The following is a 27,869-nucleotide window of genomic DNA, read 5'->3' as shown; positions in this document are numbered from 1 at the left end:
GGATTGAAGAACTACATTTCCATGACGCCACTGAAAGAGAGGGCTGTTGCGCAATAAGGTGGGGCTTCGTCTCTCAGTTTGAATCAACAAGTTGCCCAGACAGCGAGACACGCACAGTTAGACAGAGAACCCCATCAGCGTGTCCACCGCTGCAGCGGCAGGTGGTCACTGCGTGCCCCGGTGTTTGATCGCAGTTTGTAAGGCGGATTATTGACATGTTTTCTCCTTAGACCTCGCAGATTCTCGGGAGTAAAATGGATGGAGCAAAATAACTTCTTGAAAAAGCACTCTGTTCTTTTTGCTTCTTTTTAAGAAGGCGAAAAGTGAAGACAACACTTTTTTGCGTATTGGCGTGAGTAAAGCTCTCTGTGTAGAGATCGTTGACAACTAACGTATTCTTTGATTTATTATTTTATCATTTACATTTTGATTTCATTCAAAAAGCGTCACAGTGCTAATTATGGCATTCGCAAAGTTTAGTAAAATTATCCTAAAGAAGAAGCTGAAGCAGTATGAGCACGTCAGCCGAGACGTGAACCCTAATGACATATGGGAGATAGTTGGAGAGCTGGGAGACGGCGCGTTTGGAAAGGTTTACAAGGTAAGACCATTTAAAACACCTGGCTGCTATTACCTTTGTTCATAATGTTTTCTTTTTATATCCTGTCAATCACGTTTTAAGTTTAGCTTATAGTTTCAACAGAGAAAATTATGTGAGATGTACCAGTATTGACCACATTTATTTTTAAGTTGTTTCTGGGGTGTGGTGGACTACTCCCTGTCACATGTGAGATGCTTCACCCTCCAAACTTCTTTTGTTTTTGTAAATGGATAGCTATGTAAAGTATGTTGTTAGTCAGGTAGTCAGTCTCAGCTTTTAAGAAGTTCTATCCACATGAACAGTACTGGTGCATCACTAACAATATCATTTTAAAATTTTATTTATTTAAGCACTTTAAGTACACAAATAACACTTGTACTATACATATTCATTGCATACAGAGTGATATATTTTAAGTGCTTATATCTGTTTATTTTGATTATTGTGGATAACGACTTGTTAAAGTTTAAGTAGAACATTGCATAAGATCAAAAAGGTGTGAATGCATGGGAGAATGCTCATTTAATATTTTTCCAAGCATGAGGGCCACAAAAGCAAAAGGTGACTGTTGAAGAGCTGGTTTGTTCAGAGAACTGCATAGTAGTGGAAGGTTGGGTGGAAGGAAAACGTGTGGTGCAATCAGGTAGTTGTAGGGGAGTTTTGGGGGAGATTCAGAAAGACATGTCTTCATCTGTTGCATTTTTTTCATCAGCCCACTCCTGTAGAGACGAGAAACATCAGCATTGTCTTGCTGTGCAAGGAAGAAAATGAGTGAAATCTTTACCAGTTGCCAAAACTCTTAGCAAATTTGACATTTTATTTTAAAATCAGTTTCAGTTTGAATGACGAGTAGAGAAGCACCAAAGTCAAGTTGCTTGAGGTCTAGTGTGAAATTCAAAGTCAGTGATGATTTGGGGAGCCATCATCACTGCTGGTGTGTGTCCACTGTGCCAAGTTTAAGCTCTGCACTGCCTCACACCAGGCACTTCATCTTCCCTTCTGCTGACTAACCTCATGGATTCATTGATTAGCCTTTTTTTCTGCAGGCACTTGGCACCAGCCCACACTGCAAAAGTTGTAAATACCTGCTTTAATGACCATGGTATCACTATGCTTGACTGGCCTGCAAACATGCCAAGTGCTAGCAGTGCAGATGAGTTGAAGGCTGCTTATTAAATCAACCTGTGTTTCCTGTAACACCTCAGTAAGGCCACAGGCTGTATTTGGGTTTGTATTAACTGCAATCTTTAATTATGAAAGCAAACAAGTGCTTCAAGTGTATTGCTGTGTTTTTAATCAGTATGGGGCTTTTTTAATCTACCTACTGAAATGCATTACTTGTATTGGCACCTGTATTCATCCTCTCTACACTCAGTCTTTTCTGTGGCTCCATGGTACAAGTCAGCCTAACCGGACAGTGAAAGCCCTTTTCATTAGTTCTGTGCCGCCTTCCAGACCTCAGCAACTGGCAGAGTTTTGGCTTGGAAAACTTATTTAATCTTGACCTGCTGGCATGTCAGTTCGCCTGTGTGAAACGGGGCACAGGCCCTCTGTGTCTGCACAGCCCAGCGGAGCACAGTGAATGCCTTTGACACGGCAGAGGCTGTGTTGGAGGAATTCTGCAATGACTAGAAAAGGCACTTTTTTGTAAGAAAGGAAACACTGCGTGGACATTCAGTTTTTGCTGGACAGGCCGTATGAATTGGAGAAGGTGTGAGGAAGTTAACTGTTCTAAAGTTGACCATTTTTATTAAAACCCTTTAGACACAAGAACTGGTTTTAGGGTGACTGAGAAAACTGATGACAAACCATTTTAAGACTTTAGAGTTCGGTGTAAAGTTAAGAGCAATTCTTCAGTTTTCAGTACTAAAACTTACAAAAAGTTCACAAACCCACTCAAGGAAGAGTAAAGTACCACACTGAAATCCAATCTCTCTCTTATATGTTTATCTTTCCCCATTCAAATTTCAATCCTATTCTTTGGCTTCTGTTTGCTATCATTCTGTGGGTTTCCAAGACAACATCTTCACACCTGCAGCTGTCAGAGGATTAGGAGGCCGAGTCACCAAGCAGCTGATGACCAGACAAGGAAGTTGTCGTCTCAGGACTGATAACTTCCTGTTGCTGCTCCCAAATCTCAGAATTATTGGCTCATGTGTGGGAGGGGAAGGCCTCATTTGGTGAATTTCATATGTTTTCCATTAAATACTGTGATGGAGGAAGATTGGGTGACAGGGTTGAGGACTGGTTTCCTCAGACTGTCGGGGGTGGAAGTTAGTTGTGAATGTGTGACCTGTGATGATGAAGGCAGAGATCTTTTCTGTGACTGAAACCAAGCAGGCATGTTTAACAGCATAATGTAGTTGAGAGTACAGAGTCATCCTCACACAAATTCTTTAAGTTAATGTCACAGCTGGAAAAACAAGAGCCAACTTGCTAAAGAGGAGAGTTGGGGACAAATTAAGTAGTGTGTGCAGGAACTTGTTTATAATATAAAATGCTACCAGTTATCACAGAGGTATTTCTTAACACGTAAGTGCAACTTCTGTTTTCTTTTGTTAGAAGCACTATGATGTGTGTAGCTGAGTTCAGAGGTCAACAACAATATTTTTATCTGAAGGCCTTTATTTCTGCAGTCATATTGATTTAGTACAATATCTGTGTTTGGTTAAATATGAATAAAAGTTTTTGATTGTGTAAAGGTCTGCTCTGCCAATAGTAAATTGATTCTAATTTCCCAGTAAGAACAAAATATTTATTTTACTAAAATGGACAATTTCCTTGTCTTTATAACAAATAATAATAATAATAATAATAATAATAATAATAATAATAATAATAATTAATTATAAAACTCATATCCTCAGAAAGAGCTCATAGTTATAGTGGAGAGTGTAAAATCATCCTGGTTTTAGGACAGAAATATCTGTACAAATGAAACTATTGGTAGCTAAAAAATAGTTATAATCTCATTATTCAAAATAAAAACACAATAAAACATGGTGTCAGGATTATTGCATGAAAATTAATCATGGGTATAAATAGCATCATGGTTTTATTTAAATGTGTTTAAGAAATATGCAGAAAGTGTTTCTACAGGCTGGAGGTCATTCACTGTTAGTTAACCCTGCAGTAAAAACTGAGTATGTATTAAAAGTTAATGCATACTCATACATATTAATACATATTAAACTGGAAAACTGCCTAATATTAAGTATAATGAAACAGAAATTTCTATGCAGACCAAGCACTTAATGATGATTAATATTTTTGGTAAATGTTGTTTTGACACTGTTGTCAAGCATAAACTTGTGATTACAATGATGATGATAGAGAAACAGAAATGAGTTAAATAGAAAAAAATTAAATAGTTTTTTTATAAAAAAAAAAACTTTCCACAGTTTAAAAAATAGTTGCAACATTTAACACTTCAGTCTCAGAAATATTCCTGAGCACCTGAGACTTTGCGTTCAAAATTGAGTGTTTTAATATTGCAATTGTCCCAAATGATTATTGGTAATTTGATTTAAAAGGGGATCACTAGCAAATCTAATCACAGTAATCATCAAAACCAATAATTATTTCAGCCATGTAGCTTAAGATAATTTCAAAATACATATGACCAACGTAATATTTGAGAAAATGGATTCAAATCCCAATGAATGAATGATTCAATGCAACTACTAAGAACCCTGACGCAGACTTTATGCCGTTTTTGATTCTTAATCATTTATATTGGGACCAGCGATGACGTCACTCTGTGTGTGACATCAATGCAACAGCTGAATAACATTTTACTATCAATTCAAATACGAAGACCAGATGTTTAGAGTTGTCACTAAAAATTAATATTTAGTATCTTAGCAAAAGGTCTGATTAGCATGGCTAGTTTACTTAGCATTGCTAACTGGAAACATCAGTATGTGTTCTTCTTAAGAACACATAGACCCTCAGCTTAGCTGAGAGGATTGCCGATATTTCCTGTTCTTACGTGATCCAAGACAAAACTGGGAGTCCCCAAAAGGATAAAAATGAGGAACTTTGCTGCAGTAAGTTTCTGGTATTTGCTTAAGTCTCACTCCTTGCTTAGAGGTATCAGCCTAAAGTAAAAGTTAACATTCCATCAAAGAAAAAACTGTTTCAGTTCAAGAAACTTCTTCACACCTTTGGCACTTTTGTTGACTTTATTCCTAAACACTTAAATGGTATGGAAAATTTCCAACCAAGTCATTTTTCCTCTGCAGCAACTTCTGCACCGAAGGTTATCAATGCCAGTCTGACCTGGTAGTTCTTAGGTATGATGTGTTCTTTGTCCAGCAATGTGGAAAGCTGTAGGTTAATGCAAAAGGATACTGCAAAATGGCCTTTACCAACTTAAGTATCCTAAATAGAGTTTGAAAGTAATAGAAGACCAACACTTCTAACCACAGTATCTTCAGTCATTAGCATAATGATAGCACTTTGTTTCCACAGCAGAGCAACATTACTGAAGTTTGCCTTTATCTGTTGAAAAGTGATTGAAAGTCAACTACTATCCCCACTGTGGGTTGATGTCTAACTTACTTGGGATGTTTCTCTTTCTACATTGTGCTTTTTGGAGCACGTAGTTCTCCTAAAAGGGAACGTTTCCTTCTCAGTATGCTTTCTTGAGTTATTTTGTGTACTTCTGTCAAAAATATTTTTTTTCCAACTCTTTGATGCAATGATCACTTTTTCTTCCTCATAATTCCTGTTACTACAAGAATATGTTTATTTTAAATGTACCTTAACGTGTGAAGTAACAACCCTCCCCCCTAACCCACCAACTTCCTGGTGCTTTTTCGCAACATTTTACAACTAAAATCAGGTTTAACCTTTTCACATAAGTAACACCAGCAGAACTACACAGTGAATATCCTGTCTTATATATTTGACACATTGGAAATATTATCTGCATACCCAGCAAATAAGATGGTAATAAGTCAGGCATGAAACAGAGGAGTTGTACTCTTCTTCTCACTAATTAATGAGACACATGCCGCTGAGCACACTACCCTGCTGCTGCTGCTGCTGCTGCTGCTGCTGCTGCTGCTGCTGCTGCTGTTGGTGAAATGTATCCATAGACACGCCTGCAGGATGTCAGGATACATTCTTGTCAAATTCCCACTGATCCTCTTGTTTGGAAGAGAAAGAACAGAGCGCGACAAATCTGAGCTTTAACTGTGTTTCTGGTGTCTACAAGCTGGCACTAAAAAGTTAAACTCTAATAATTTAGATGAAATAAAAACTCAGTTTTAAGAGAAAAATGAAACTTGTATCGTGTTAAAGTATATGTTGGTGATGGGGATAAATCATCATATGGACATTGCTACAAAAAGAAAATAGTCATGATTTTATCATGTTTCCCATTTGTAAAAAAGAAACCACTTTAAAGATTGTTACAGATGTTCAAACTGTGTTTTTTTTTATGAAAAGGTGGCAAAATACACATTCCACTTCAGTTTGTTGTATTTGGGCCTGAAGAAGATCCACCTACCTCAGATAGTGGGCTCACAGTGCTAACCACACTAATCACAAATCATGAGGAAGAACAAACAGAATCTGTCAGCAGCGTCACCATTTTGTCTTTTCTTTGGAATAATAAAATAATTCTGTTTTCTCTCTAGCTGGAGAGGCACCATAATCCTCCCGACCCCACTAGGGACAAGGGTGTGCAGAAAATGGATGGATGGATGTTTTCTCTCTCTCAGCCATGCAAACATTACTATGTCAAAACCTCTTTTGACAGGAAGGCTAAAAAAAACAACAAGTTTGCTGTTCTTGCATTTTTGGATGTTTCTGCTTTTTAAGAGGAATCTGTACTGGTAGACCAATGATATTCCCAACACATCCAGTTGACCACAAAATCCATTAATGCATCTCTTGAATCATTATGTACATCACTCTTATATTAAAGACAGTTTTTTTTAAGAAGAGGAATGAAATTGCCATCGTTATGATTGTTGGCTACACTTGTTTGTTGTTTGTATGTTGTAGGGAACCTGGACGTCCTCAAGACGTTATGGGGTTGTTAACTTTGGTAATCTTTCTGTTACAGACAGTACAACATAAACAACTTAAAAAACATGGACATTTCCTGATAGATCTGGAGTGAAAGAGAAACCGAACTGAGTGAGAGAAGTGGGGGGAGTCAGATTTCGACATCCTCTTTGTGTGAAGCTTGTGATGCTTCAGAACATGGCAGTACCATTTAAGCGCTTGTGAGGGTCTTCATTTCTGTTTGAAAGTTTGGGCTTCCCTTGGTCTAATCTCAGTGGAGCAGCTGAACTTCTACAGACTGATAAGAACCAAGCTGTGTGGGTGGGGTGTCAACATGATGGGAGCCCCCCATGGGCCATGTGATCACATTATTAAGGTGCTTGAAAAACAACTTTCCATCTACATCTGGTACTTTAATCATATTGCTAGGAAGCTGTAGGTGTTAGACAGTTGGAGGATTAGCTCATATCAGCTTCAACGCAACTTGTTTTTGTTCCAACATATTTTTGCATTCTTTTCACCCCACGTTGTCGTCACGCCAGTTTCCTGTCAGATGGTTTGGCTGAATAATCTTGCTTTACCTGTCTGAGCTTGAGGTTTTGCTCCACGCTCTAACTACGAGCTTGTAATTACTCCAGTGTTTCGCTCTTTACGTGGGCTGTGAGCAGGAAGTGTTGCTCATCTGTCATGAGATTTATGGTTTTAGAACTCCACGGTGTGATGACTTATTAAAATATGGCTGCAGTTTCCTTTAAGCTAGTGAACAAATCATCGTTTCCACACTTTGTTGACCTGATTTTTTTGTTTTTGTAAGTTGCTGCATCAAGGTTCACTGTGGGGCATTTCTCTACACTGATCAAAACTTTCACATCCTAAAGACAGATTGCTTCATTTCAGGGTGTGTTTTTGGTGTAGGCCTGAGCCTAACAATGTGACATGCTTCACGCCCAGGATGCCTGTGAAAGCAAAAAATGTGTTCAGATGTAGTCAGCAGCTTGACTAAGAGAGGAAGAAGAAATATGTGAAACCGTTTTTGTATACTTCAAGCAGCAAAAGTGACATTTTCTCAAAGAGCCGTAGCAACAGGGCTGAGTGTGTTTAAGCTTGGGGTTAGCTGTGAGATCAGGCATCAAGATTGTGTTTCCTCTTACATCTCAAGGTGAAAGTTAAGTGGCAGTTTGAATGTCTTGAAGCAATATTTGTTTTCTGTGAAGTAGTTCTTGAGTAAAACAACCTGTGTTTAATTCAAGTTCAGATGTATAATACCCCTTTGACAAATAAATAAAAAAAGCAAACTAATTTTATATTTTAGCACAGCAGTACAACTTTTACAAAGTAACCATCAGAAAAATCTATTTATTAATTTGATTGTGTTTATAGGGAAGATTGTAATTTATTTAAACTGCTGGTGCCTTTAAAATTGTGAAGCCCAACAACTCCTATAAATAAATATTACTTTATTTATAGGAGTGATTTAAGTAATTCTACTTTTTAAAGTTGCTCTGTGCTGCTAGGAACTCTAATAATATTACTTATCAAAGATCAATTTTTCTTAGTTAGATGAAAATAAGCAACGTTAAGTCAGGAAATGGCAACAAATGTATGGTTACCTGCCTCAACTTGCCCACAGCTGCAGTCAGAGCGATAGTATCGTAGCCTGACGTCGCGAGTGTCTGCTCAGTCTCCCCCTGCTTGGAAAAACCAGCGTTCATATCAAAGTAAAGTGTGAAACTCAAAAGTAATCTGAGAAGTGAATGTAAGCAATGAAAACACCAACACATTGCTGGGTTCATGAACAAAAGCCAAGCTTTGGAAGAAGCTCAGTGTTCAGTTTTTTGGGAGTCTTTTTAGATCACATTTACATTTGCTGTCTGCGTTTTAGAACAAATGTTCATTTTTAAAATTTTCACAAATCTGTTTTAATTTACATGTTTACTCAGTTATTAAGTCCTGAACTATACGAATGGTTTCTGCCTACAAGTATCGTTTACATGTGTGGATATTTGATATATAGGATATATTGAGTCACTAAAGTGGTAGAACTCTTGCTGCGTGTATCAGACCAAAATCTCACATTAACCAAAAATAATACAATTTCTTGTGTTAGAGTTTTTTAGTATGCCATGAAGTGAGTTTTAAAGATAACATTTTTCTACTAACTAGAACAAATTTTATTTGTGTTATTCAAGAAGCGCAGTGTTCTTGTTTTACTGCTGTCCTGCTCCACAGAGTCTGTTTCAAGAATTTTCTCTAAATTCAAGCAGATAACTCACATTTGAAGAAGAATGCAGCAGAGAGACAGTTTTGGAAACTTTATCAGCCTGGAGTGTTTCCTGCTCCCGCTGGGACGCGATGGTGGGAAAGCTTGCATGATGCTTACAGCCAAAATGTAACTTTTTGCACAGTTATTGTAAAGTATTGTGATTTCTTCTTTGCAGAAGTCATAAGGGGTTAAACAGGCAAGAGTTTCTGAAAACTGTCAGCAGGTGATTGTCCAACCTGGAAAATGTTTTTATTTTTATTTTATTTTTTTATTTTATTAACTCTATAACCTCCCTGCTGCAGGGACACTGAAGCATTACTGCAAACATTAACTGATCACCTTCATTACAAAGCTGGAGAGATATAGAAAAAAAAAACTCATCCTGGACTTTGTATTCTTGTACAAATACGGCATTTGACACAGTTGTAACAGACAGAGACAAGTAGCTACCTCTTTAAATAAACAGGTTTTCTATATCCAGGTCAGTCATTTAACATTGTTACTCTTTTGAAAGCAAGGGCTTTACCTCTATGGATGCCTGGTGTCAGAGGTGATGAAGGCACTAAGCTGCATTCCTCCTTTCAAACATGTGGTGAGGAGGGGCAGTCAACAGGTTTATAATGGGGCAAAGGTCTATCTTGCTCACGTTATTCACCCTGAAGGAAGCTGTGTGTTTTGTCCTAAGCATAACTAAGCAAACAGGCTGAAAATACACATCAGCATGTGGTATGCTTGTAGAACCTGGAAGGGACTGAACTTTGTGTGCTCTCTTTGTTAGTGTTTGGGTGTGTTGGGGTTTGATTTGTCTCTTTAGACGTTTATATGGACACAGATTTCATTAGAAGGTTTATATGAGAAGCTGGTGGTTCAATTATGTTACTTTTGTACATTTTGGGTCAGGAATGTTTGATGCCTCAGCTGGAGGCTCATCCATCCATCTGCTTTTAACACCTCCTCAGTTTTTATCAATGACTCTGCTGACAGGCTCAGTGTTGATGCTGTTTCTCAGCTTGATTCATTTAAAAGTATCATGCCTGTCAAAGAGTGTAAACAGATGGCAGCCATGGAGTGTGATGGTGGAGGCCTTTTGTACGAGTCTGAGCTGGTCATTACATGCAGTACATTTGTCTGCTGACACATGGACCAGCATCACCTGCTTTTACAGCCCACCCTTTCAGTGGGCAGGTAGTGAAAAGAGACGATTGCATTTAAATGATAATAACATTGAACAAAACTTTGCTGTGGGCTGACGTGCTGCAAAGGCATAAAATAAGAGGTTAGAATTTTAGAAGGAGTTCTTTCCAAAAAGTATAGAAACAGACATGGAGATGAGCAGAAAACGGATGACTAATCTTTTAATTTATGATGCAGAAGGCTTCAGTCCTTGATGCACTAAACGGCTGATCAGAAATCCAAATTATCCTTTTATTTGTCTTTGAGTAATATGACTTGGAGAAAAAACTGTTGTTATATATTGACATTGATCCAGCTCAATTTAACACAAGATGATGCCTAAAAGCATGCATGTTTAAGAAACACTTCTGTATGCAATTGTCTATGATCATGGTTAATCGCTTCAAAATAATATTTAACCTTTAAGAAGGAAAGAGATGAAATCCATCTTCTAAATGGCCTTATTTTTCCTGATTTATTGATGCTTCACTGCAGAAGAGAAGAGAAAACAGATTTTTGGCCCACAGCCAGCATCTAGAATCTCATTTCTCAACCAAAAGGCAAACTCAACTGGCAGATGAGATCCTGAATGATTGGCATGTGGAGTTTCACTGTGTTAAAGGAGCATTTCTTGTCATTGTCACGTCTTTCTGCGAAACGAACTGCATTCTGGACATATTAGAACAGCAGCTCTCTGTTGCAAGACCATTGGTGTTAAACTGGTCCGCCTGCAGTCCAGACGTTTGAATCTCGAAAACATTTGGTGGTTTTAAGAGTAACTTTAAATAAACAACTGGAATTGTTGACCGACTCAGTTGAGCAAGTCAAGAAATTTAGAAAGACCACAGATGATCTGATACCCAGACAAATCTTTTCTTATGGCAGTTTGCAAAAACCAACTTACAGTAAGTCAGTTAGAAGAGTAAGAAGAGTAAGAAGAAGGTCCATTGAGAAACCATGGAAACTGGTTTCAAACAAAGCCAGAGATTGTTGTAGGAGTGAAGAGTCTGTGGGTTTGAAACGGGACTGTTGTTTTCTCTTGGGATGCCTGCAAGCAGCTACAGCATACAGTCAGCTGGAGCTCTGCTCCCTCAGGACTGTTCATCTTAAATAACCTGCCTCCATCCTTCTGCAGCAGTTTGGATTCTACAGTGCATGTCCTTTTTACCGCTCTGCCCTTAATGAACCAGCATCAAGTCACTTGCGTATTGACGTCAGAAAGCCAGGAGATCCGTTTTGAGATGCACTGAGGTGTTTAAGTGTTCCTTCCTCTCTCTGAGTATTATCACTTGCTAAGGTTCACATACAAACATGCATCTTTGTATTTTATACTTGAGGGGCCCGTTTGACGTCACACATTCCCCTGAGCTACCTAAACACAAGAGGTCGTGAATCTGCTTCCCAACTTCTTCGCTCCGACTGCCCTTCAGTCACCAGAAGGCCAGAGGCACATTCCTCAGCCTTGTTACCACTGAGATGTTAACGTGTGTGCTGAGGTTCTTTTGAACATGTGCCAAGGAGTTGAGCAACAGTCTTCTCTGATTTGGGAATAAAAAGTTGTAAACTTCCATAAGTTAAAGGATCTTTGGTTTGTTCATTCTGAAACTTTCCATGGAGCCTGGCAGCAGCTGAGTTCTGGACCTTCTTTTAACCGGATGGACATCAGCACTGTCTGGTCCTGCTGATATACCCCTGCAGTTTGCTTAGGCTCACTGCATAGATGCAGAGCGGTGAAAGTGTCACCGTCTCTTTGTTTGCTGTTGAGGCCTGACCAACTGACTGACAGTTTGATGGTTGGACTGCCATCCTGTTGACTCACCCTGCGGGTTTCTCTCTGATGAGGAGGCGCTGAATGGCTGCTCTGGAACACTCACTTACTACACTTTTGTGCACAACTTGTGTGCACTCAAAGTCATGGCATAACATGAAGAGTGTGTGTCACTGAGAGTGTGTTTGTTCAGATGTTTTCCCACAGACCCTGTGAAGCATGGAGGCATTAAACCACACCAGATTGTTTAGTCTGTGGAATTCCTCCATGTCTGTGGCTGGACATGTAGACCCAGAAACCTGCATTATTAAATTCTTATAGTTTCTGTCAACACCAATAAACTTTCTGCCAAATAGTTGAATTATTTTTTGGCAGTGAAAAGAATAATGAACATACTGTTTTATAAAGCTCTATTGATAAGAATTTATTTGCAAATTTTTGTTTGGAGTTTATGAAACCTTTAACATTTCAGTTCATTCAGATTTTTCTTTTGAAAACTATAACAAGACCAGATGAGAATTGTGTATAAATATCTTCTAGGCTTTTTGGGACAAGTGGTCATTATTTAAATTATGAGCAGAAGTGATGTCATTTTGTAAGAGAGCAGCTCCAGTTTTAAACAAATATGTAACTGAAGAGCTGATTGTTTATACCAGCTTATGTACAAATTATCTGTAATAAATAGAGAATATAGATCCTTAGCGTAACCCTGAGATTTTTAAATGACTGACATTCCAAATCTGTTGTGTTTAACAAACGAGAAGTTGGAAGCCCAGAAGGAAAAACAAATCTCCTTAATTTTACTTAGTTTAGACTTCCTGTTACCTGCTAGTGCTGAAAATGATCCCGTTCCTATTTTTCTGTTCCACATATATTTCATCTTTGACTTTGTGATGGTCGTAGATGCCGACAACAAAGTTGCAGCTCTAAACATGGAGTTCCAACTGCAGAATCACAATAGGCCGTCTGTCCATAACATCCCATCAGCCTGCATTCACAACATACTGTCCTTCACATGATGCTCATCTCGGTTCATTCTGTATGTCTGACTCACTGATTTATCTGCTTATGTTTACCAAGAATTACTGGTATGCCTTTTATCATTTCTTTCTTTTTGATGGTTCCTGTCTCTGTGTTTCCTTGAGAAGTGTGCTCTGTCTTTAGATGTTAATCCACATTTTAATTGCTTTTGGTGAATCTCGATTTATTCTTTCCTTTGGGTGCCAGAGGAATTAGGAACAGGTCAACGAGTTTGTTATTCTGTAAAATGATCATAGTTCTGTTTGTTTTTGTTTTTCTTTTTGATATGTTGATAATGATACTATTCATTTGATTTTTGATATTTCATTCCTTTAATTTGGAACATAAACATATGTTCACTTTTAGTCACAGCCACACCCTGAAGCCTCCATAATTTGATGTTTTCTGTGGAAATGTAAGAAAAGTGACTCAATTGCAGACATCTGAAATTCTTGATCTCACATGATTAACTGAGTGGAAGAAAACTTACAGTTGATTTTAAACAACAAGAACTGTAGCTATTGACTGAAGTGCAATAATTCTGCTTTAAAGGTCTGAAGTGACTTGTGCTCATTGAAATGAATGTTTTGTCCATTTTTTGCAGGCCTGTAACAAGGAGACTGGAGTTCTGGCTGCAGCCAAAGTGATTGAGACAAAATGTGAGGAGGAGCTGGAGGACTACATGGTGGAGATTGACATCCTGGCTAAATGTGACCACCGCTACATCGTCAAGCTGCTCGATGCGTTTTACTATGAGAACAAACTCTGGGTATGTTGATGTTTCATCTGTTTTATAATTTTGCTCCTCTGTGTATGATTCTCAAGCAAATGGGATCTGTTGTTTGCAAACGTCCCAATCGTTTAACTGAGAAGTGCCTCTATAGCAGTGCTCTGGAAAACAGGAGGATTATTCATGAAGTTGATCACGAGAACTTTTCTTACTCATTTTTTCTTATATGCAATAACTATTTTGAAAAAATGTTGCATGCTTTAAATAATTCTTGAAAAAGCAGCTGATTGCAAAACTATTCCAATCACTTATCGTTTTTTTTTTCATAAGAAAATCTGAAAAGCGTGGTCCTACTGGTGGAGTTAGAGTTCTGTGTGTTCCTCTGCCTTTAGTGTAATTTAGTGACTTTCTTTCATAATAGCCATATTTTTAGAGTAGATGTGTAATAGTTGTCCTGTCAAAATATTCTCCCACTTTACATGTGGATCTCTGCAGCTCCTCCAGAGTAACCCTAGACCTCTTCTCTGATAAATGCTGCATCCAACTGACTTTTGAATTTTGGTGGGCAGCCATCACTTGTTAGGTTTGCAGAAATACGGTAGTCTTTTCATTTTCAGATGATTGATTGAAAACTGCTTCGGGAGATTTTCAAAGCCATGGCTGTTTCTCTGTAACATACCCATACGTTAGAGTTCTGTCCTGTCTGCTGGTCCTGATGATTTCAGTGTTCTCTAACAAATCTCTGAGGCCTTCACAGGACAGCCAGATTCATGCTGAGATTAAAAACATCAGTAGACTTTGTTGACTCATTAGGCAACTTCTGAAGGCAACTGGTTGCGCTGAATTTTAACTAGGGGAGTCAGATTACAGGTGCTGAATAGTTGCTGCACCATACTTCTAATTTTTGAGTTGTTGATCTTTCACATAAAATCCTGATCTCAAAGGAAGCTGTTCTTTTTGCTGCTCCACCTCACCTTGAGTCCATTTCTGTCTAAACACAATATGAACAGTTCAAATTCTGATTTGGAGTTGCAGTTCGTCCCCAGGGTAGCGTAATGTTTCAGAGATGATCCCACCCTCACCCTGATGTTACTGCAAGAAAGATCAATTTCACTTGAGTGTTTTCTGCTCTTCAGTCTTCCCTCATCTCCACACTCACTTTGAGTCCAGATGAAACAGTTCTTGCAATCCTCCTGCTGGCCAAAGCAAATAATGGTGACCTCATGTTGGAACACAACCTTGCTTTATCTGAGGAACTGCATTACAGGGTCAAGTCTAAAGATAGTAATGAACAGAATTTCCTTTTTTGGAGGAACTAAATAAACAAAAACAATATTTTCCCCTAAAGCATTAAACATTTCGCTAAACACAGTAATGGTGCGATACGCATTGACAAGTTTTCATAGATGCAACACAAAAAAGGTTGTGTGTGATTCTATATTCAGTGATATTATTTGAAGTTTTAAGTAAAATAAATGTTGAGATGCATTCCTATGTGGATGACGGAGTACTCGGGTCTCTGTGTTCACATAATTGATATTAAACTTTCAGCTTATCTCCTTTAATAAAGCTGCATGGTGGATACTGCCCTGCAGTTGCTATATCTCTGTGCCTGAGATGCCATGGAGGCTCATTTCAACCCGACCTTACATCTGCAGCAACGCAGAACACAAAAACCTTCTCAGCTCACACAGTGACCTATTTTGCAACCCTTATAATTATTTGCACTGTTGCATTATCTCTCATAGAAAAACTGAGTGAGAGATGGCTGCTTCTGTGTTTTTAATTCAGATGTTCTGCACCACATTCTGATACAGAACATCAGAATGTGGGTCATACAGACCTACATCCATGCTGATGTTGATCGTTGGAGCTGTCAGCAGATGAACCATCATTACATTTAAGATCAAAATTCCCACATGTAAATATGTTCTGTGTTTGGCTGACCTCATTTTCATAATTTATTGGAGTTTATAACTAGAACCGAAGTGGTGGAATTTACAATAGTTTCCTTTTGGAGGCACGTTTACTACACAATAAATGACAGTCATTTTCAAAGGAACTTTGCGAGATGAAACATTTCCGTTTCACACAGTAATGACAAAGTTGTTTCAAACATACGCTGGAATGATTTCTGAATACGGAAGAAAACAATCAAAAACTTTTAGGTCAACTTTCAAAACCGCACAAATGAGACGTGTTTCAATGCTGATCTGGATGTTAGACATGACCTGAGCTGTACCTCTACATACAGCTGCATTGAGTTTTGGTCATAGCTGAAATTCCAGAGTATTGAACGTAAACCCTCCCCATCAGACAGTTTATACTGCTATGTCGGATATACAAACATCCCCTTTTTGTTGCATTTAAACCACATACTTCCTGTGGGTTTGTGTGTCTGCATTAGAGTTACAGCTTTTGCTTCACTGCCTTGTTTCTAAGTTGTTTTCAGATAAAACATGACTTAGCATTGCTAATTTAGTAAAAGTCTGACAACTTATTATAACCTGTGAAAATGTTCATTTTGAGTTGAGGCCTTAGTAACCCTGCAGCTGGGCAGGGTTCACTGCTGGACTTTAATATGGACCCACCCGTTCTGCTTTCCACCTCGTATGAGAAGGTCGAGAGAAAGGAGGAGGAGAAAAATCTGTTTGTTCTACCTCAGGAAACAATCTGATCTTGAAGAAAGCGAAGTGGCGTTCCCCAACAGTGTGAGAAAAATAAGGCCTTTAACATGGTGCTGACATCAGCGAGCGATGAAGAACGAACAGAGAGAGGAGGAGGATGAAGGTGAAGAGCAGGGCAGAGAAGAGAACAACGGCAGAACCACAAACAAGAGCTCATCAGTTAACTCACTGATGACACCAAAACAAATTCAGACTTTTGCTGCCTGAGTGAGATTGTTCAGTGTAAACCACATGCTATGTAAAAAGGTCAAAATTACAAAGATGCAGTCTGAAGACAATCAAAACCAAATAAAAGTTGTATTGAGCCTCCATCAGCCAACACTCTTAAAATTGTCTTTATTTTCGAAACTCTAAAGATCTGTCCCTCCTTTGATGTTTTAACAAACTCTAGGATGGAAGCAGTTAAGTTTATCTTCCACTAGTGATCATCTTTGTAAATTGTGGTCACTTTTACCTCGGACCATTCTCATCTGCTGTAAGATGAAGTCTAACACTTGTTGCAGTCACTGTTGGTTTCAAGCCTTTTGAGAAATGTTTTAATAGATACTTTTACTATGCAAAAGTTGTCAATACTTTTTTAGAGTCGTGTTAAAAGTTGCTTCCATATAATATGTTACTACAGAAAGAGCTGTTGTACCAAATGCCAATTCTCATAATTTAAATTGTGATTTGCACTCTGTAGGTCAAAGGTCAGTCTCTGCCCTGAGTGAAGGAGTTAATTAACGTTGTGTATTAGTAATGTTTAGATGGAGGGACTGGGGCCCTGCTGTGGATGCTGCTCTGGTCTGGCATGATGAAGAAAAACCTGAGTCAAACAGAAAACCCCTTGGTTTATCACTCTGTCTGTGCTCTGACCCCAACCTGAGGTCATGAGATATGGATCTAAGCCTAAAGATTCGTGTCTCAGAATCCCAGATACAAAAGGCTGAAGTCGGCTCCCTCTGCAGGAAGACTAGGCTCAGTTTCAGATATTCGGTGAGGAGGTCTAAACAGCTTCTTTGTTTTGAAATGAGTCATTACTGAGTTGGCTTGGCATTTGATCAGGATGCTTCATGGCATCTTTGCGTGGAGGTTTTCTGGGTGCATTTCCAACCAGGAGGCAACACTAAGGCACAACCAGAACCTGCCTGGAAAAGACTGGGGGTTGTAAAATGAGCTGGAGAATGTCATTAGGGAGAGGGATGTCTGGGTTTCCCTCCTGGACCTGCCATCTCCATGACCCAGTCTCCAAAGGTAGAAGAACATGGACTGATGGACTAATGAATAAGAATCACAGACTGCATGTAGGCTGCAGCCAGGCTGGATGCTGATCCCCCCGTTCTGCTCTTCCTTCCCTGTCCAACCATAACCTCTCATGTGGATCTCATCACTTTGCCGTTTAGATGCAATGTTAGTAGCTCAGTTTAAATTCTATAAAAACACATTCGGTCTTCTGTCAGGAACAACATCACTAGTCTGACTGAAATGACAGAATTTCCCTGAATGTTTTGCCCTTGGTTTGTCTGTTACTCAAATATTTCCATAATAATTTCCTACTGACTTGTTTAATGCACTAAATAATCAGCTCATTTTTAATTTCCAAAAATGTTAGACATTTGAGTTTGAGCAAAAAAGTGAGAAGAAGTAGGTTTTCAGCAGGATGCATGTTTACCCTTCTATTCAAAAATGCCAAGTTATTTTAAGAGATTCCCAAATTAGAAATATGCATATAAGGAAAACATGAGTTTTTTACCAAATCCTTAAAGTTGGTTTACTTAGCTGCCAAGTAAAGAAGAAACAGAGTTATTGAGTGTCTGCAGTGCAATTTGGCACTTTATTTTTTATTTGTGTGATCTTAGAAAGGCTCAGGACAAATTGGTGGATAGTTGGCTCCAGTTTATGCACTTTTAGAAACATTTAGCTCCGGACCTTTTGAGAAAACACGGTTCACTGAACAGTTTCAGCACTGCAGCAAAGGATTGCTTTGTTACTGTGGATCTCTGGACTTACTCTGTGCTGTGTTGTCATATTTTTTTAATCTTGATTGCAAGTTTTAAAGAAGGTCTTTGTTGCTGAATGGCCTTTTATGTTCCTTTCACCTCAGAGAAAATTAGGTGGGAAATCACTGTGAAGCTGCTAAGTGGTGAAATTGTGGACAATACAGAGTCAGCAAAGTCTGCTCTTTCTATTTTACTGCTCTAAATGTCTGTAAGGCTGCAGAGATGCCTTAAAAGATAAACGATAAAAACAAAAGAAGAAATGACTTTAGCAGAGCATTACATTCTACCAACTTTTAGTGTAAATCTACTGACTTGTTGCATGTAGCCGATATCATCAACTAAAAAATGGATCCTGCATATTAATATTTAAGCCCGATTCCTTTACATCCAATCTCCCGATTGCTCAACTTTAGGTTTTCCTGTGTATATCAGAGAAAGATTTAGTTGCTGTTCCACCCACAGTGGGTATGCTTTGGAAGCAGCTTGACCAGTTGGGGCACATTCTTGTCCAGAGAGCAGCACGTCACCCTGAATTCCTCTGGGTGGGGACGACCAAAACAAAAATTATATGTGTAGCAATGTTTCTTCCTGCTACTTGCATTGAAGGAACAGAAGATTTAAAGCTTGGGTGGTATGGCGAGCTAAGAATTTAAATATTTTCTACCACAGTTGTTCTCATGCTTTTTATAACTTTGATTGTGTCACACTCTTTCACTTCCTCACAAACACAAAAGGTTTAAAGGATAGATCCATTGGTACAGCATCTTAATGACACAATATAAATATTAATTTCATTTCATTTACAAGCTGACACTTCAGAATTTGAGGTTGAGAGAAAAAAAAACACGTCTAAAACTTTAGAGGTAACTGGAATCCAGAAAAAGTCCATCTTTCCTACTTTCATCTCATTACAGTTCATACATTTCACCTTGTGAATAAATAATATCAAAACTTCCTCTGAAGGTGGTTCAAGATAAAATGATGGGAATCCAAAGAGACTCATTAGACTGGAACTTTCACATACATTTATACATTATTATTATTATTATTATTATTATTATTTTATTATTTACAAAAACATTTAGTAATTCACCTTTTTTGTAATACATAGGAGCTTTTTTAAAGCATATGTATCTTAGTGTAGTTTGTCAGATAAAAAGCATTTCTACCAGTTGCTGTGTTTGACTACCTGTAAATTTGGTTTTGGACATGACCAGTGTGAACAGCGATGTTTCTGGGTCCAGTATCTGGTTTTGGTGTATCTCTGCGTACTTTTTGTTGCTTTTATTAGGCTTGGCTGAAACTCCACTCCTTGTGCCACACTGATGCTTTGACAGTGTTGCCATAGCAGGTAGGGACACTGTAATTGTGTGAGGGTGAGATAACATCACAGGTATGTTCCATATTTACCTAGGCTTAATCTCTGGACACTGGAAATCAAAGTATCAGTTATATTCTATACTTGAACACCAACTGGTACATATATGATAGATATACTTTGCAAAAACAATATTAGTTTGTTTGCTTGTTGCTTTTTGGTTAAAACATGAGCTTCTTATAAAAACCTTCATCACATACTTCACTCTAAATGCGACACTTCGCTGTAAAATTAATCCAAAGTGTTTCATAATTTATATTTTGTCCCTAAATAACATTTCTAAAGCACATTTGGGGGAAAAAAAAAAAATGCTACTAAGCTTAGCATAAAATGAAAAAAAGAAAGAATTAAAACAAATGAAATCAATGTAGAATTGAAATGAAACAAAAAGGAAACTTGAATTAAAGCAGTGAAGAAGCATAACACCATTATATATCTGTCATAAAACACAATTCAAACTACGCTGAAGCAAAAGCCGCATGAAATGCTGAAGGAGGTCAGACAAACAGGCCTGAACTAATTCATGTCTATGTTTTTGTATTAAACTTTAATTCCCTGGTTCAGTGTCCTGACATATTTTCAAAATGTAAACACTTTTCCTGGGATGATCCCATAGATGGGTCACCTCAGAGGTGTCTGGATTTCCCTGCAGGTCCAGTTTCCTCTGTCACTCAGTCACAGGCAAATGAAAATGCTTGACTCAAATTTTCCTATTAGTTTTGCTGTATGAAATCTGTTTGCATGCATCTATTCAAAGTTTATCTGTTCTCTCACAGATCATGATTGAATTCTGCGCTGGAGGTGCTGTGGATGCTAACATGCTTGGTAAACTCTGTTCTTTTTCTCACCTGTGCTGATCTCTCAGTAGAAATGTTTCATTGTAGCTACTCTTCATGTTTATCCCTCTAATAATAATGTTTAAATTAATTTCTGGCTCTGCATAGCTCAACACAGTCAGACTTATTGGGGGTCCTTGAGTGTGGGAAACCCCCTCTGCCTGTTTTCGTTGGATAATTCCCCTCCTAATAACCCAGTGTGCAGCTCTGTGAGGCTAACCAAACACAGACAAAGCAGAATAAAGTCTGTGGGCCTCCATGTCTTTATGTGTGATGTCTTTATTGTTTTTTTTCTAATCTGGCATTACTTATCCAGCAACGCCATCTGATCTGAAATCACAGGTTTACCTTGTGATGTTTTCTCCCATGGTAGTCACACAGTAGCTCAGTCCTCAAGACTTAGTTTAATCATGATACTTCGCAGACTACACACACACTTTGAGGGTCTCCCTGCAGGTCTAAAAGCTGCTTCATTTTATTTTTACTTCTGGTCTTTGCTCTATAGTGAAGCTGTGTATCTCTTCTCCTTTGCCGTTTGTCAGAGTTGGATCGTGGACTAACTGAGCCACAGATCAGGGTGGTCTGTCGGCAGATGTTAGAGGCTCTAAACTACCTCCACCATATGAAGATCATCCACAGAGACCTGAAGGCTGGAAACGTCCTCCTCACCCTCGAAGGGGATATCAAACTGGGTAAGGGTTCGATCGTTACTCCTTTCAATGTTAGTTTGATCATTTGAGTAATACTAGAAATCAATGTCTTTGTCACTGTTTTGCCAAGTGCCAACTTGCACTGCAAGCAAATTGTTGGTATATTTTGTGCATTTTGTCATGTTACAACCTCAAACTTAGACATTTTTATAACAGACCAGCACAAATTAGGCTAAGGTGTAATTTTAAAGAAACTAAAAGTGTTGGGCATTCTTTTTTGGAAAAAGCTCAAGCTTCGTCAGATTGAATGGAGGATGTCTGTGAACATCTTCCCCAACATCTCCATGGTGGGGATGGTGTAATCAGGGATGATGTGCAATGTCAGTTTCCCACCATACAGGGCAGGAAGTTCAGATTTGCTTACACCTCATTTGTCTACACATTTGTCTTGTTCTGCATGGCTTCTGGCAAATGGCACATCACATAAATAAAGCTCAGATTTGTGGAGTGCCACACTGTTACGATTCTCCCACCTGAGTTGTGGATCCCTGCAGCTCCTTCAGAGTTATCCGGGCCTCTCGGCTGCTTCTTTGTTCATATTATGTTGTTATTCCATCAGATAAAAATCCTAATGAAATACATTGAAGTTTGTAACACGGCAAAGATGTCAAAAGTTTATTTTGATATTGATAGTTTTAGAAAAAGATTCTATTTTTGCTGTATTTTATGCTGAACACTTGCAAAGTTACACAAGTGTGACAGGAATTCCTACAGAAACCCCAAATTCTTGCTACACAAGGACTATTCAGATTCCCGCCCTCCACACACACACACACACACACACACACACACGCACACAGAGCTGCAGTCCCTTCACCCCTACTGCAGCACTGCCAGCAAATCATAAGTGAGCATTGTGTGGGAAAACTGCATTCTGAGAATGTTGCATTTTTTCCTATATTGACTCTTTGAAGAGTTCTTCACATTCTCCACATCGCGCAGCAGAGGTTGTTGACCCAACCCAAAGGCCAGTGTGTTTTGGATTAAAAAATGATTTTCCAGAAAAGAACAAAATGCTGCATCAAAAAGCTGTACGAGTTCAGGAGGTCAGCATTTGCATCAAACTTCACAACAGAAATATTTGTTGTTTTAAAAGCCAGGATTTATTTTTGCAGGGCTGAGTGAAGACATGGAGCTGTGAGGGCTGCTAATGCAAGTCATTTCCTTGTTGAACCAGCTTTAGTATTGGTTTTGTTTAGATTTTTTTAAAATCTTACCAGTGAATCATTTTGTCAGTCATGCTGGTCTCACTGAGCCAGACTCAGTGCCCAACATTCCTCCCCAGTGCAGCCACAGTTAGAGTTAATCACTGGGAGTTGCCTCTTCAGGCTCATTATGTCATGACATGGACTCATTTACAGTCTCCATACTTATCTAACTACATGTTAATTCAAACAAGCCAGCAATTTAGAGTGTCTGAGGTCAGCTGAGTGCATCAAAATGTTCCAGTGAAGCACAACATTAAACTTCTGCAGCAGATCTCAAGGTTTTAAATGGCTTTGGTAAAAGTCTTCATCAGTAATTGATTTGCATATATAGTCACTTACAAAAACATTTATATCTGTTGAAACTATTCATGTTTTGTAACAACCACCATCTTTGTTGGATTTGATTGAGATTTTGTTTGATAGGTTATGAAGGATTGTATGTCGGAGTCATGTTTACATCAATCCCTGTGATATGAATGTCTATCACATAATAAATATATTTTCTCTATTTTAAAAATGAAAAGAACACATCCAGCAGTTATGACAGTAGTATTGTTGAACTATGAAACAGTGTGAAAAGCAGCACTTCAGAATATTAGTTTGGCAGGAAGGTCCATGGCTCTTTAAACTGCAGTGTGTAAAATGCAGTGAGCCTTTTCAGTCCCAATAATAGAACATGTAAGTAATTAAAGGAGAAACCCTGTTGTGCAGACTCTAAAGGGCTCTGCCAAACATTTCTGTTCTCTGACTGTGCCACATTCTTGTGAATAAACTCAAAAAAAATGGAGGAAAAGCAGTAATAATCAGAGAACATAGTAGCCCTGTAATCTTAGGGTTTTTCAGGGAATTGGGGTGGCTTTGTGTGGAAAACGGACTATAAATTCAATCATTTGGCTTTTCTATCTCCTCCAAGGATTTCATGACAGCTTTAGGTTTACTATCTGTCTATAGCTATGCTCACTTGTTCCTTCATTCTTCTCTTTTTGCAGCGGATTTTGGCGTCTCTGCAAAAAATACAAAAACATTACAGAGGAGAGATTCCTTCATTGGGACGCCATACTGGTAAGACACTCGGCATCTTAACAGGGCAGGAAAACTCTGAATATCAAATATCATTTGAGAAGCTTGTGTGCTCTTACATAACGTATGAAACATAACATTTCATATGTTATGTTAAATGCTTTGCAAACGTGTTACAACTTAGTTCCAACATCATTCCACAAATCCCTAAGAAAGATGTTCAAGAGAAATTCTGTAATCTTGGAAGTATAAGCATACATTTCACCATTTCTTAAAAAAAAAAAAGAGAAAAAAAATATTTGAAAAGAATTACTGGCACTAAAATTATAACACCTCAAAAAATTCCTTTGAAATGCAACTGATGATTTAATCTTTTAATTTCATCGAAGTGACTAAGACATTTGTGTTTATAGTCCAGATGTGTGTTGATGTTCTTGAAGTGACAGCTTCTCTCCCTCCAAATTTTAAACGACCAGCTCATACAATTCAGGGTTCATTTGGCAACCAGCCAACAAAACAGAAAACAACAATAGTAAATCTCATTGATTTCCATTTTTGGGTTTATTATCCTCATTAAAACCTGTTTGATCATTTTGTTGCTCTCTGTATGCATTGAAAAGTGTGTTGCATCCAGGATCAGTTTCTGCATGAACCTTGTTCTACGGTGTGATCCTCTAAGCGAATATTTGTTGCAGCTGTTAATCAGTGACTAGTGCAGGTTATGATTCATTGATGGCGGCTGATAAGAGAACCAACGCGGTTCATATTAAGACGTAGTTGGAAATTCATGTTGTGCTGTTATAAACTGAAATGATAGTTTTGGTTCCTACTTTGTCTAAGAAGAGAAACATTTCACGCTTATTTACTTTGTTCTCTGTCATAAAAGCCACAGATTATTCACTTATAAATGAAGTTTAATCAAATCTGCTGCTTGGTTGCAGAATTGCTTCTTTTTTTGCCAAGTAGAATTATGTTTTTAGATGTTCCTGCGCTATGAAAGAAAACCAGTGATGAATGTTTGATTTGCTTGCTCCAGGATGGCTCCAGAGGTGGTGATGTGTGAGACGATGAAGGACGCTCCTTACGACTACAAGGCCGACATCTGGTCTCTTGGAATCACGTTGATCGAGCTCGCACAAATCGAACCCCCTCACCATGAGCTCAACCCAATGAGGGTCCTGCTGAAGGTCGCCAAGTCAGAACCCCCAACCCTGGACCAGCCTAGTAAATGGTAATGATGGCAAATGAGGAAAGTCTGAATATAAAACCTCTAAATTGTTTTAATCTACCAGTGTAAAGTAGTAAACAGCCTGGAGCAGGAAACAGAAATATATGTGATTGTATTTATTACAGTAAAGAGCTTCCTGTTTGTTTTTATTTGGAAATGTCTGAAATCTCCACCTACAGTCTCTTTATGAAAGTACAACAACAAGAGAGGCGGGTCTTAAACACATGTCAAGCTGTATCTATCCCTATCAGTTCTACGAGTCTTAATGTTCTATTGTAGCTAAATTTATTGTGGTTATCAGTGACGAGATGCTGAGTCATCATGCTTAGTGGATATCTGTGAAGGGATGATTCACTTGGATCAACATCATGCATCTTCTGCATATTTTTATTGTGTTGCAACCACCTTTCTTCTGCCATCTACCTCCCCTCTTCTTACTAACTGAAGCTGTTTTTATGTATTTGCTCCAGGTCGAGGGACTTTAATGACTTCTTGAGGAAAGCTTTGGATAAGAACCCAGAGTGTCGCCCCAGTGCAGCACAGCTGTTGGAGGTAAGGAGCAATAAAGTGTGCAAAGTTACAATCTAGTAGAGATTATGCAAGGTTGCACTTACCGGTAAGCACATGTCATAACTTTACCCTTGTTCTTTTCTTATCCTGGTTGGACAGAGTCAAGTTGAGTAATATAAATGAAAATGATCCAAATATACTTGAATCAACTGATGATTGATTCTATTTTTCTGACTGAACAAAGATACACTAATTAAATGTTGCATTGATAAAGAAAATCAGTTTTTAGGGCATCTGTTTATCAGCGGTGCCAACAAATATGTCTGCTTAAAAAGAGAGTATTAATACTATTTATGTGCTAAAAATGGTTTTACTAATTTTAAGATTAAATCTTCACAAAATAAATTACTTGTAGTGACTGGCAACTCAAATAAATGTGCCTATATTGGAAATGTTTTTTCTTTGAAACAAACTCAGATTCTCTCTGTTAGTCAAAGTTCCTGTTTTCAAAATTGTAAGCAGAGAAAATCGGAGAAACAAACAGATGGGTGTGGATTAAAGGAGGAGCAGCATCTGTTGAGATTCGTTCCCCTCCCCAGCTGTACCCCACAGCTGAGGAGGGGAATGCCAGCTATTTACAGTCCCACTCTGAGCCAGCAGTAGGGCAGGACCACCTTCTGTACGTCAATTAGTGGGAGGAAGAGATGAAAAATCCAAGACACAGGCCCGACGGGAATTCTGTCTGTTCTCCTGCAAGGGGAAAGAGACGGGCGTGGTGCAGCTCTTTGGTCCGCTGCTGGAAGTTTTAGATGTTTATCATGCCTGCTGCTCCCAACGCTGCTAGATGCTTACATGGTGAAGGTGGTGTTGTCCGGTGATGTCACTTCATTGGGAATTACCGTAGTTTAAGACAAGTTTTAGGTTTCGTTCTCCAGTTCAGGTATCTACATCTTTTCATAAACAGAAGAGATTTGGAGTGATTTCACGGAAATTAGGATGAATCATAGATAACAGCGTCTAGAGTGCAGATTGAGCTACATAAAGAAACTATATTATGAAACGAAGGAAAGGCTTCAAGTCAGCTTCATGAAGCTTTTCATGGGAAATGGGAATTAATCATCAGTTTAACTCTGGTCTTGTTTTATCTATCCCACATGTTTTCCTGTGAGGAATGTATGCAAAACATCATGAAACATTATCCGTCACTTTGACTGTGTGGCTGGCTGCAGACCATCTGGGTGACTAGTATTCCCTACGATGCAAGCAGCTTCTCCTCCCTCAGAGTTTCTCATTTTATATAGCGTGCATAATCTTTTATTTTTTAATGTGTCTAGATTTTATTGTAAATACAACAGTCCTTAAAGATCATGCAGAGTAGTAAGAAATGAAGCAGTCTACTCTGACAGAAACTCCAGACTTTTTTCTTTTTACTTTAGGTAAATTAAAGGCAGGAAAGTTTTCTTTACGTGGGCTAAAATAACAATTTTCCTGACCCCAATCTAAAGCTGATTATAACCTTAAACCAGAACCTAGTCGAGCCACCCTGCAAAAACCAGAGGAGTGACCTCTTGCTACTAGAAACTCTGATTTTTTCCTGAATAATTCAAAGGTAGCTGCATGCATGTAACCCACTGGACCATATTGTTCATGTCTGATCTTTTCACGCCATGCATGTCAAATCTCCATCCGCTTCGAGTCTGGCACCGTGAAAATGACAAGATGGAAAGTAAATTATACTGCAGTGTTTTAAAAAAGAAAACATGGCTAGTCTTGGCCTAGCCGTCCTGCATGACTTTATTATTAAAAGTTGAAGAATTTTTCTTTATTAATAGTTTTTAGTCATCATGTAGTGGCAGACAACTGGTAGGTGCAGAACTGTAAGTTGGAGAGAAACATTTATTTTACAGATTGACAGTCGTTATAAACCTGGAAACAGCATGGTGGAGGGTGTTCAGTGACAGACTGCATGTTTACAGTGAGGAACATGAACTTGTTGTTTTAGACTAAAGTTTTCTGGAAGACAGTGACAGAATCACAGATGGACTAACAGCAGGTATTAGTTAGAAACACTGATTGTTTGAAGATGATCAGAATGAATTCCATAACCTGCTATTAAATTCAAATATTGCTAGTATTTAGTTCTGTAGATTATTAGGTGTAGAAGACCTTAAAGTTGGTCTGTTTTAAAGTTTGGACAAGGCTCTCCCAACGTGAAGGTCTTTTTGTCCTGACATGTGGAACCTGCTCCAGAAGAAATGAGTCTTGGATGCATAAAACCTGCTTTAGGTTAAGCAACAGTTTATTGCTCATAAAGATAATCTTCCTGTGAGTGTGTGTTGAAAGCATTTATATTGCATAACCAAGCTGTATAAAATAAGAATGATTGCATGTCATTTTCACCTACTTACATTTTGTTCAGCCACTTGGTTTATGCAGCAGCAGCTTTAGGCCTTCATGGATGTGGATGTGTTTCATGGATGGATCGACACTCAGTGTGTGAGCTGGCCATTAGACAGGAGCTGACTGCTGTTTGTCATTTGAGCCGAAGCTCAATCCACTTCTTGAGGACAAAGCCTGCACATAAACAAGTGTGACGGCGCACAGCAAGCGCAAGAACACCAAGCGTCTACACACTGCATGGTCCAGCACCGCCTGCAGCCTTTCCCCCCTTTGTCAGCTGTTCCAATTAAATTACACTCAAGTGCAAAGTCACTGAATTATGAATGACCCACGTTTTATT

The 27,869-nt window shown here is 38.5% G+C and overlaps 1 protein-coding gene across 1 annotated transcript in view; it reads left to right on the top strand.

Annotated features, from left to right (window-relative positions):
• Positions 1-123: 123 nt before the first annotated feature.
• Positions 124-27,869, top strand: part of stk10 (serine/threonine kinase 10) — a 38,619-nt gene continuing 10,873 nt past the window's right edge. Inside the window, exons 1-7 of the mRNA XM_015060990.1 lie at positions 124-601; positions 13,448-13,612; positions 20,394-20,442; positions 20,996-21,145; positions 23,361-23,433; positions 24,428-24,622; positions 25,090-25,171. Coding sequence (XP_014916476.1) covers positions 461-601; positions 13,448-13,612; positions 20,394-20,442; positions 20,996-21,145; positions 23,361-23,433; positions 24,428-24,622; positions 25,090-25,171 — 855 coding nt within the window. The 5' untranslated portion in view covers positions 124-460. The remainder of the gene's footprint in view (positions 602-13,447; positions 13,613-20,393; positions 20,443-20,995; positions 21,146-23,360; positions 23,434-24,427; positions 24,623-25,089; positions 25,172-27,869) is intronic.

This window comes from Poecilia latipinna, unplaced genomic scaffold (genome assembly GCF_001443285.1).
Source record: "Poecilia latipinna isolate Pla-1442-1.1 unplaced genomic scaffold, P_latipinna-1.0 Scaffold1764, whole genome shotgun sequence".
NCBI classification, from domain to species: domain Eukaryota; kingdom Metazoa; phylum Chordata; class Actinopteri; order Cyprinodontiformes; family Poeciliidae; genus Poecilia; species Poecilia latipinna.
The sequence above is the reverse complement of the archived record's forward strand: the minus strand, read 5'-3'. Positions and strand labels throughout refer to the sequence as shown.